The sequence below is a fragment of the Xiphophorus maculatus genome, chromosome 23, assembly GCF_002775205.1.
Source record: "Xiphophorus maculatus strain JP 163 A chromosome 23, X_maculatus-5.0-male, whole genome shotgun sequence".
Lineage (NCBI taxonomy): Eukaryota > Metazoa > Chordata > Actinopteri > Cyprinodontiformes > Poeciliidae > Xiphophorus > Xiphophorus maculatus.
Window position 1 is genome coordinate 24,142,862 of NC_036465.1, and position 12,228 is coordinate 24,155,089.

Consider the following 12,228-nt stretch of genomic DNA (forward strand, 5'->3'; position numbering starts at 1 on the left):
ACTGATGAAAAATTGGTCTCGAAAAATGTCCAAAACCTGCTCCTTTTAAGCGTGGACAAAAAAAAGAAAATACTTACGTGTTCTAAAAAACACGGCCCGATTTCAGAGAGGTGCGGTTCCTCTGTGTTGTACTGTTTCTCCAGATCTCTAACAAAGCCCATCTGGAAGCGGTAGATGTCCTCTATGTTTCCAAAAATGACCTTGAGCTGGTCGTCATTGAACATGTCCACACGCTTCCTACACTGGCGCAAGTAACCCTGCAAAAATATTAACAACGATGATAAAAAAAGAAAACAAAATAGGATAACACTTTTAAAAAACGAGTTTCACATATTTCTTACTCAAAATTGCGTGAAGGGATTGTGACGTGGCTGCTAGTATTTAATTAAAGGTCATGATGCTTTAACATTTAGTGAAAATATCAAGATGTCAACTTGTCCAAATAATCACAGTCAGATTTCATGTCTCTGTATTAAGCAAGTGGGCTTTTGAAACTGGGACACCCCTCCACATAACAACCTGTATGCAGAGCGGTTCAACTAGCATGAGGTGCAGAGGTGAGAAGGTGAAATTTATGCTTTGCTGCAACTATTTTTAAACATTATGCTTCATGCACAGAACAAGCAAAGGGTATACAGAGGATTAGGCCCAGATGATTAGATAAGCCAGAAATGTGCCTGAGAAACCACCCCAAGTCAAAGTGGTCTATTTATCTGCTTTATCTGCTCTGGAGCTGCTGATGCTGTGCACACATGCAAAGGCTGACGCTGGCTCTTTAAGAAGAAAAGAATTCAAACCAGAACCAACTTGTGTTTACCTGAGTCTATTGTACTATAAACTATAGTTTTTGTTAATCAAATAACAATCAAGAGAAAAACAAGAGGGATTTACTTAAAGCTACAAGATGTTTTTTTCTGTAAAATCAATCGCACACTCACTCTAGATATAGCTTGTGTCATGGTCGTTTTCTGTTTGTTGTGCCACTTTGCTGTGAAACATTATTTATCGAGATAAAATCTAAAAAGCAAGCTTCCACAAACACATGCTTCTGCTGACATCACCTAAGGAATGAGGCAGCTAATCTAATTTCTTTTGAAGACATACATTTTTCCCTTGCCTTATGGGAAAAGGCTGCAATAAAACACACTGTGAAGAGGAACTCTACGTCAAGATCTACTAAAAGTCACTTTTGTGCCATAGCTTTTATTAATGTGGCCGAACAGCAAGAATCTTTTGCCTCTTGTGATGTCATCGTCCAAAATAAATGCATCAGAATTGGTTGGTTTTTTTTCTTCAGCATACTTCTTATGAACCGTATTGTGAGATACACACACTCTTTATTTTCTAGATTCACATACTTCAGTAAAAAAAAACCCAAGTATCTAGTATTTTTAAATTATGCGACTGGCCGATTAGGAATGTGGTTCAATTTAAAGTTTTTAATCAGATTTTGATTTAAATAGCACTCAGGGAAGGGCTTCTTAAAGAAATAAGATTGCGCAGAACTAGGCTGAATTTTATTAAGCGCAAAATTCAACTTCAAACCTCAGCATAACTAACAAGATGCATTTGTTATAGACAGCCAAAACTATAGAGTGGTCTCACATGCTTCTGACAAGAGGAGTCTTAGCTCTGGGCTGTTTTTTAATCCAAAGAAAAAATATGATTAAATCAGATAAAAGTGTGAATGTGGGAGTGGGACTGATTCTTAATAGATCCTTGTGTAGCATAACATCTCACACCTGCTTTTGTTTATTCCGCTTCTTGCAATTTTACTACCTCCCCTGCTCATCCTAGTACTATTAGGAAACGGTACGGAGCAAGAGTGTTTCCGTTGCTGGACGTGTTTCAGTACCTCACAGATGTCCTTGAGGTGTTTAATGTAGTGTCTCTCTGTGCTCATGATCTCATTGATGACGTTCGCCCTCATTTGGTCTCGGTTTTGAAGGGGGGAGCCCAGACACAGGCAGTCATTGGTCGGATCTAGGTGCCCGTTCTGCACCTCGCTGGTCCCCTCGGCCGGCTCTGCCGCACCGTCCTCCTGGTTCACCCACAGCTGAGGACAAACACGTTCACACACAGAGCCACTCCGTAAGAGCTCGTATGAGCACTCTTTGGCTTCATGCACAGATCTGATGGAAACGGTTTCACTGAACATATTTATGCAGCAAGCTCCACACCTATTAGCACCACAAGATGTGTAAAAGGCCTTCAGATGAATTCGACTTTTACTGCAGTAGCATAATCTCACATAAAAAAAGAAAAAAAAAATTTCCGATGAAAAGATGTGTAACACAGTTATTGGCATTGATTCTGTTAGTATTTTGCGAATGGGACAGCACCTATTCCTCTCTAGTTACATTTAGCAAGGTTGGGGCATCCGGAGAGAGGGATCTTTGACCATTCCTATTTTTACAGTTTCACTAGAGTCCGATCACCCAGAGTCCTGGATCCTCACTCATGCTCACTTCTCTTCAGCTCAACCTCCCAGGTTTTCTGCAGGATTTAAGGTTTGGGCATAAAGATACCCTTGAAAGAAGGTTGATTTTGTGTCTGATGAACCTTTTGTGTTAATTTGTCATTCAGTTTTGCATAATTTTCTTACTTAAAGACTCAATGTCAACACATATTCAATGTTCTGGGTGACTACATACAATTTTATTCAAAATCTCCTACTTTCCAGGCTCTTTGGAATAGAAAAAGGCCCACAAGATCACAGACTCTCTACCATACTTAACAATGAAAGCATGTTGCAATCTTGTATTCGTTCTTTGTTTCACGCCAAATCCAGCAGGGGTGGTTGTTGTGAAAATGCTCAATCTTAGTCTAACCAAAGCACCTGACTTTAGCTAAAGTGCAGGTAAAGTTTATGTTTTTTTTATTTGTAATGGTATGACGGAAAAAGGCTATTTTTCTTGAACGCCTACCAACCAACAGGTTAGGAGGTAAGCATTTAATTAAGCCACTCTTGGCTACACTTTATTTTTTTATAATTTAGCTTTGGAGATTCATTAAAAGTATGCTGGTTAACTTAAAAAGTAATTAATAACTACATGCATGTTATTTCTAGGAAGAACAGTTTTCGAGATTAAGTAAGTTTATTCAATTTTGAATTCAATTTATTATTATTTTTTGCAATTTGAGATTATGTTACTGCATTAAAAAAGGTGAACTTTATCAAATACTTTTTACCCAGTTTTACCAATGGCTCCAGTAAGTGTGGAGGACACTGTATGATCAGCATAATCATTATTATTAATGCTTGTGAGTATCACAAAATTGCAGTAATTTACATTCACACATTTGCTAAACATGTATCAGTCACTCTTCAGCATGAATGCACACATACACACACGCACACACCCCCCCTCAGACACACAATATATATATACACATATATAAACTATTTCAATTACTTTTAGAGAGTTTCACAAAGTTTGCACAATAAATAAGTTTTGGGTTAGCATCTCAAAAAGAGTTCCGGACATACTGCCAATCATACTTCAGTCCTGCAAGATACTTATAATACCGTCTTTATTGAAGCTATGCACACCATTTCCTGACAAAACTCATGCAGCCTCCAACTCGCACTTCACAGACAGATCCACATGTAAAGCTTATTCCAGTGTTTCACTGAAGGGGCCAAGTGAGCATGGTTTGATTTGCCCAGCAGCCAACACCTGATGACACACAGTTTGCCAAGAGTACATCAAAGAACCGACGTCTAGAATGCCAAACACAAAATGGGAAATGTAGCGCCACAGACAAGCAGAGTGACAGGTGGTTGAGCACTGACGAAAACTGGTGGTGCAGCAGTACGACTGAAAAGTAGTCAGAGTCAATAGTAAAAAAAGTACTGAGGGAAAATCGTCATATTTGATGTAAATACGTGTTAAAAAAAATGTCATCCTGAAATGACATTCTTCCACATGAATATGTGAGAATTTTACTCTAGGCCAGTAAGAGGGCATTTCACACAGTCTTTACTTTTGACTCATCGGTAGCACCTCTCTGTTGACCCCGTTGAGGAATGATGTGATAACGCCATGGGTACATTAATGTCTGGTAATGTTAAGGGAACGTTGCGTGGACAGACTGGAGCGGGCAGGCTGGATGGGTTGATGGAAGCTGGGGGGAAAAAAAAAAACGCACCTTTGACGTGGTGTTTTGGAACCGTGGAGTTGCTATGGGGTTGATATAGAAAACCTGTTTTGTTTGGGGCTGAGGAGGATGGGGTTCCACCTTGGAGAGAGAGAATGACAGAACAGAGAGATACTGTTTGGTTGACAGTGACTCAGCCTGTCTTTCCTGCCCTCTCAGGAGTGAATATGGAAGGGTGGACAGGTGGGAATGGCCATGAGAAGAGTCTGGAGGGGAGGTGATCTACAGTGGAAGGACTCCAGCTACGGTACAGCTGCTGCCTTACTTATATACTCCAACTTCACTGGGTTAAATATTGCCTACATGAACATCTAAAAATATGTAGTGCTTTGGCTTACAAAAGTATTCAACCACATTGTGAATTTTTGTAACGTACAACCACAAACGTCAACGTGTTTAAATAGAATTTAATATGTTAGATCAACTCAAAGATTCAGCAATCCATCGGGGTTCAAGCTCTATCCTAGGTCACTGTTCAGCTGGAAGATGAACCTCCATCCCGTCTCCTGTCTTCCACAGTCTCTAGCAGTCTTTCTTCTAGACGTGCCCCATATGTAGCTATGTCCATCTTCCCATCAACTCTGAAATGCCTCTCTTCCTACACCGAAGAAAATGATCCGCACAGGGTGATGCTGCTACCACAACGTCTCAGAGGAAAGACGTGTGTGATGCTATTTTGACCCCAGATAATATGCTCTACAAATATGCCAAAAGTTTTGGTGTTTTGTGGGGCTGTGTCTCATACTAAGTTGTTGTAAACGTTCTACAGGAACTTTCAACTTTCTTTTAACAGTGGCTGCTTCCTTATTGCCACTCTTCATAAAGACCAGATTTATACATTTATTTATATTTGTACAGTTAATAGCACAATCATATTATTTAATTTGAGCTACAGATCTCTGCATCTCCAGAGTTACCCTGTGCCTCTTTGCTGCTTCTCTTAATTATGCTGCCCCTTTCTATCTGAGATGATGGACTGAAGCATGTTCTACCTGACCTGTCTGCTGTGATCCAGGGATTTTTGTTTTTTTTAACCCTCCAGGGGGTCTTTTGTGGGCTTTAGTGTCCCTTATAGGAAAGTAGACTGACAAGAAAGGGGGAAGAAGAGGGGAGAAGACATGCAGCAAATATCGTCGGGTCCGGAAGTCGAACCCGCGACGGCTGCGTCGAGGACTCAAGGCCTCCAAACATGGGTCGCGCTAACCGCTACGCCACCACGGCACGCCCCGATCAGGGGGCATTCCTGATGGTGTTTATTCTGTTTACTGAACAGCTCAGATTAATAAATTACACACAGATGGGCTTGATTTATTTATAAAGCAAATTCAAGTGGTTGCAAAAAATTCCATTTAAGAGAATCAGAGTAAAGAGAACTGAATATAAAGGCTCGTGATATTTTTTTTAATTTTTTTTAAATTTTAAAAATTCTTCTGCTATACCATTTGCACAACGCATTTATGTTTATTAAGGTTTGTGGTTGTAAAAGACCAAATTTTGAAAAGTTTGCTATGAAAAAAAAAAAAATTAAATTTATTTCAACATAAATTTATAAGATTAGGTTCTGTGTTAATCTTAATTTGAAAGCAGCACAAATTTTTTAATTTCTCTATCAAAGTTTTGTTACTTGCAAAATGGACCAAGTCTTTCCTCTGTCTGGCTACATGCCTTTCCAATTAGCTAGGAAAGTTTCAAAGCTTAACAAGGAAACGTGTAAACCACAATTATTTTGTCAATTTTAAATTATACACTTCTCAGCCATAACATTATGACCACCTGCTTAACATTGTGTTCATCCTCCTTTGGTCACCAAAGCAACTCTGGCCAATCTAAACACTGACGACAATCAGTGTTTAGATAATAATCGGTGTTTAATATTATCCATGCACCCTGTGGAGAGTTGAGGTGTCTTTTCAGACATGTTTCTTACAAAATACATTTCCTTAATATCTAGCTAGTGTAAGCTGCTAGTCCCGGTTTTTATGTGGCAAATAGTTTTGTGTTTCAATATCCAGCAGGGCTTAGAGCATTAAAAAACATCTATATCATGCCAGGCTGCTTGTTTTTATGCCACAGACACATTACTTCATCACAATGTTTTGGCTGTAAGGTGTTAACTGACACCAATTAAAATCCTAGATAGTTGCAAAAAAAAAAAAAATACAAGTGCAGATGTTGGCACCAGACTAATCTGAAACAGTCTAATAGGGAGTGCAAGATGTTAGAATTATCACAATATTGGCTCCTGGAAAATTAATTTCATTAAGGACAGGAGTTGAAGGTGAAAGTCAAATAAACGAGAACCTCATTAGCATCTTTGTTTTACTCTTTTTGGATACAAAGATGCTTAGCTAACTGTTCTCCCGTCTCCTGGGCAATTTGTATTCTTAAAATAAACTAATTCAAAACTCTGTGTGCATTTAATTAAATATGCTTGACGTGACCGTGCGATTGTGCGTTTATCCCTTCCACTCTGTATGCCGACGTGCTCACCGTTTCTGTGAGTATGAGCATGTCTGCCGGGTCAAAGGTTCACCGACAGCCACAGCTGCCTCCAACTCACCCGTACAAAGCTGGCAGGGAACCATCCTTCCTCCTCATCGATCTGGCCCCACCACCAGTCCTTGTTGGAAGCGTCCAGCACCTTTATGACGTCGCCGGCCTTAAACGCCAGCTCCCGATCCGCCATGGTCACGTGGTCCCATACCGCCTCAGCGTTGACAACCGAGCCTCCACTTATCAACTAGAGGAGAAAGACATGGGATCCGCTTTGTTTTATTCTAATTACGTAAAAATACTGCTGTGCAGCAACAGAACACGGCTAAACAAAAATCCATCAATAAAATGCACATTTTAAGCAGCACAGAAATCAAACTAATTTTAAAACAATAGTACGCCTCATTTCGGCCTCAACCTGTGAAGCCTTTTTGTTAAAACCCTTAGATTACTAATTGATGCACAACTAAATGGAGGAATCCAGTGACAGTACAGGGATTGCAATGCAAATACGACAACACAACAGCATTCAAGGTGCAACAAAAGAAACACACAAAAAGGGCATAAATGGAGAAACAACACCGTTCAGAGGCAACATACCCGTCTCTACATGGGGCTGTAATTGGCTCATTATGACATTGTAATAATTACAGGTGTTAATGTAATATAACAGCTAAGAAGCAGAACAACATGAAGAGATAACCTTCCATGCTTCCACCAGGGTCGTGTTGATTTGTCTGCAAAACAGTCTTCAGCAATCACGGACCAGTGACTCGTCAGCTTCTATGTATTGATTACCAAATCATGAATAAATAATGTGTACATCTTGTCGTTGCATAAATAAACAGTAGCAGTGCACAGCTGTGTGCAGAGCCTGGAGCAGAGCAAGATATAACAAAGTGCTTCACAAAATCATTCATCCTCATTTGTTCGCCTCTTGAATTTTTTCAAACCCTGTCATGTTACAACCACAAAGTTGAACTGATTTTGATGAGGTTTTGTGCCATAAGACACTCAAAAGGCCACACATAATTGTAAAATGGAAGAAAAATTCGGCATAGTTTTTAAATATTTTTACAAATAGTATATAAAGTGACATCACAATCTGATTGACTTTGGATACGGTGTGTTTTGTGGTAGCTGTCTGTCACACATTGCATTTTGAATATATGCCTAACAGTTCTTTTATAGTCTCATCTGACCAAAGAGCCCTCTTTCAAATGTTTGCTGCCTGCCCTACAAGGCTTGTGGAAAACTGCAAACTGAACTTCTTTTGACTTTCTCTTGACTATAATTTTCCCCTTGACTAGCAGTAAATGGATTCTCTAACCTCAGCTGTGAATTTCTGCAGTTTTTCCACCAAAGCAGGTCAAAGTTTGAAGTATCTTTTACTGAAATCCTGCTAACCTCCTCGGTCATTGTGATGCTGCTTGTTCCTTAACATTCCCTAACACACCTTTACAGAAAACTTGTTCTTAACAACAGGTGCCAGAGTAAGTCTAGTCAAGTTTATTAGTTTAGCACATTTCACCAACAAGGCAGTTCAAAGTGCTTTACATGACAAATGAGGCTGGGCACTAAGGCACTACTTACTGTGGGTCGATCACACAAAATTCCTATAAAATACAATGCCGTGTGGTTGTAACAGGGTTCGCCTTAACCAAATATCTTCCATTTTTGATTGAGTTTTTTAAATGGTGACAGAAAAATCCACTATTTTGACAGATTACACACAACTGACCAAATGGTCAGTGACCAGAGTGTCATCTCTGGTCTGGACGCTGTCTGAGTGCTGATGGCGACGCGCTGAAGGGTTTTAGACAAGAGGCGTTGGAGTGGTTCTTTGGAATGGTTCCTTCAGTTCTCCCACTGAAGGATATGTTTTGGGGCATCAGGTAATGTTCAAACAGTCTTGTCGAACTTCTGACCACTTCCATTGGTGAAATGTTCCCTGATTTCAAAACTCTCACTGCAGAGAAAATGCTAAATGTAATTGATGTCATCGTCAAATGTATTTGATTGATGACATGATGTGGATTATTTGTTTAGCTTGTTAAACAGCAATTAAACAGAATGAAAATTAAATGCAAATGCCAATATCATTTTAAAAATTGATGGGTAAAAATACAGGATGTTTTTTGACACTGCTACTCAAAATGACAGACAACGTAAAAATCTAGCATGACCTCTGGGTTGTAATGTGATAAAATATAAGGTACGAATACTTTTGCTGGACATTTAAAAAATATCATGTAGAGTAAGAACACTGAACCCAGTAGGGTGATGAGTATTCTTTAAGGGACCTGAAGAAGCTAAATGTTTTATAGGCAGCAGATAGTGTTCTGAAGGCAGAACCGGACCTGACATCATCAGTCTACGGCCTCGCCATCCATCACGCTGACTAGTCAGCTTTCTTGCTTTGACAACTAGACGTCCATGCATATTTGCACATGTAGAGCCACACTTCTCTCTTTGTATACGCTAGCCCTGTGAGTCGTTTCTAAAATTGTTCTCCCTGCAGTAGTGTTCATCAGCATTCTCCAGTTCGGAGCTAACCATGCATCCATTCCCTCGGGCTGTGGGCAGAGTAGCCAGGGCTAACCGAGCCTGACAGGCGATGCTTGAGCTCCAGGTAAGGAGTTATTAAAGGCCTGGAGACGACTGTGTCCCATGGATGGGTATGAATTTTTCTATATTCATTTCAGGCACTGTGTTTTCTTTTTTTTTAATCAAAGAAGCTCTATTTCCTTTTTCCTTTTATGATTTAGTTTCATATCTCTAGTACAAAAAAACCCAAACTTTCCCATGAGCTCTCAGGCTTCACAGAACCTTCAACCCGTACAGCTGCAGGGGATATAAGCCAATCAGGGCAGAGGAGTGAACACAAAAGGAGGCATCCACGCCTGCAAGGCAAGGAATGGCTGTCGTCATGGTGACAGATGAGGATGCTTCACTGATGCTGACAAAGATGATGGGATGAGGCAAGGACACTTCAGGAAGCGCCAGAATATTTCCAAATGTGGGGAGTGAGCGAGCTGTCACAAACAAAGAGTGAGCGCTGAGCAAGCATGCAATCATTCTGTTGTTCAGCTTTACACACTCGCAAACCTGCCACACTTCAGTGCAAAGCTCGGTGACGTCTGATGTCAAGCTTCAGAAAACTGTTGACATCGAGCAGGTAGGTGTAGCACCTACTTTAAAGTTGGCTTAAGACACCTTTGGACAGATGTATACAATTGATCAGGCATGGCATGTTACTCTCAGGAATGATAACCTTAATCAAAATGTAAACTTCTTGCTTTTCTAGGGGTCTCAACAGGCAGTTTGCAGCAACAAGCTGTGGCCACTCTGATACTTCGTCCTGTCGTAGGGACTGTAAAATCTACGTGCCTTAAAAAAAAAGTAGCAACTTTAAAACCAAAACCAAAAGCCTGTTGTACATTAATACCTACAACAGATCAGATTTGCATTCAAGTCAGTCTTGCCTCCTGCGCTTCCACTGCCACTTCATTTCCAACCCCATTCAGCACAAGCACAATCCCTCCAGTCCCTACCAATGGACAGGAACACAGAAAGAGAAAGTGAGGCAGAGCGTTTACTGCTGAGACCCCCGACCCCATCCCACCTCACTCTCCTTTGCATCTTCCCTTGATCTTCCAAATGAGCCCTGCACTCCAATATATTGCATCCCTTTCCCCTTCTCATGTCTGAATAAATTAAAAGCCTTACATAATCAATCTTCCCCAATCCTCTAGAACACCCCCATACCTAGCCCTAGCTTGATCACTTGGCATACGGTAAACACAAAGATAAAGCCATTATTGCCTGTTTGTCTATCTGTTCTTGCTGTTAAAGAAGCAACATCAAACATCAGCGAGCCTATAATCATTCTTTAAACTGCAAATCTTCTATTTAGGTCAATGCAAATAAATGCAGAGAAATCTGTTCCCATACGTAGAAGCATATGACAATGCTTTCTGTTTTTTTTAAGGCTGGCAAATGTGCTGGAATAAAAAGCTGATTCATTTTCTTGTATCATCTTTGCAGCTCAACACATCAGCATTCACCGCACTGGCAGACCCACTGCATTCCAACATCACTCTGTCTCCATCCACAGCACAGCTGCACCAAAACACCTATAGCATCCCCGAGCAGACGCACGCATGCCTCAATGTTCAACCTTTACCATGTTGGTGGCATGCAGCTGTTCGGCGAGCGTATGCATGGAGAAGTCCGGCTCATTCAAATCATCGTAACTGAATCCCTTTAGGAAGCAGTCGAGGCGACAAGCGGTCCTCTTTAGATGTCAAGTAACAAGACGACGTTATCCCTGAAAGAGGCTTCTCTACCCCGATGCGCCGAGTGAGTATCGCGGTCCGTCCTCCCTGTGTCTGCCAGCCCTCTTATGTAATACACTTATACCCCGAGTCTGGGAGCCAATCAAAGATGCTCTCCTCAGAACTGGTGAGAAACACACGCACATCCTCGCACAAAACGCTCGTCTCACTCACTCACTCACTCTCACACCATCTGCACATCCACACTTCTGGCTGCACTGCACACAACCCGGCATGGCTCCATCTAAAGGTACCTGCCCTGGAGGAGTTACACATTCAGTAAGGAACAACGGAGAGTGCCCAATCAAAACCAGCAGTCAGATGCTACTTGTCATGCTAACATGTGAACACATCTGTAATTAGCAAAGGTCTCAGCGGTAGCCACAACACCTGCAGTTGATGTTATGATCTTGTCTCTTCTGAATATTTTCTTTTTATACAAGTAACTGTTTTGGGCCCTGTGAGGTCACAGCTAAGGAGGATGTTTATGTGATCTGCCACAGGGATGACAACTCCTGCCCACATGTTCTGGCATGTGATGAAGGCGTCGCTAGCAAACCTCTCCCTTTATGCATACAACCTGATGGGCTGATGGTTAGAGGAGAGCAATGGCCTCAAAACTGAAGGTTTCATGGGCCTAAAGATAATTTTCTATTTGTTGAAGTAAACATTTTAATAAATTTGCAGACAAATGTATTAAAATGTCTGCAATTTTAATAAATGTAAAATTGCTGATAACACTTTGCTGATAACGAAAGACTGATGACACTTTTGTGTTTGCACAAATGGGAAATCCACTTATAAACACAAAAGTGTTTGCGACTGATATTTATGCCCAATCCTAATTCTACTGAAACACAAATGCAGAACTGTTCCCAAAATAGCTTTCTCCACTGATGTTCACATTTTCATGAGGCAAGATGGGAAATCCACTTATATCAATGTGTGTTTATGTCAATTAAGACCAGGCTGTTTGCACAATCCAGATCACATAAAAATACCCTCTGCTGAAAACTGGTGGTAATTTTGCCACAGAAGATATAAAATGAAACACTTTGTGAATGTTTTCTGTATTTACTAAGTGAAATAAACTAAATGTAAACTAAATACATGTGTTCATTTTGTTCTCATATAACTAAAAGTTAATAAAGTATACATTTTCATAAACTACATTGAGCAATTTAATAAACTGAATCTTACCTGCTAATTTTTTTTTAATAAAATGAAACACTTAACG

General features: G+C 40.4%; 1 protein-coding gene across 8 annotated transcripts in view; it reads right to left on the minus strand.

Moving 5' to 3' along the window:
- The window catches only part of arhgef9 (Cdc42 guanine nucleotide exchange factor 9), a 57,528-nt gene that overhangs the window by 17,230 nt on the left and 28,070 nt on the right, over positions 1 to 12,228 (minus strand). For 6 of the 8 annotated variants that reach the window (XM_023329127.1, XM_023329124.1, XM_005810793.2 and 3 more), the window contains 4 exons: positions 6,722 to 6,901; positions 4,153 to 4,242; positions 1,856 to 2,056; positions 78 to 257 (listed from right to left, as the gene is read on the minus strand). In XM_023329127.1, coding sequence (XP_023184895.1) covers positions 78 to 257; positions 1,856 to 2,056; positions 4,153 to 4,242; positions 6,722 to 6,901 — 651 coding nt within the window. Of the gene's footprint in view, positions 1 to 77; positions 258 to 1,855; positions 2,057 to 4,152; positions 4,243 to 6,721; positions 6,902 to 10,840; positions 11,053 to 12,228 lie in introns of those variants that run through there. The other 2 variants (XM_005810791.2, XM_023329125.1) reach the window with 2 other exon arrangements.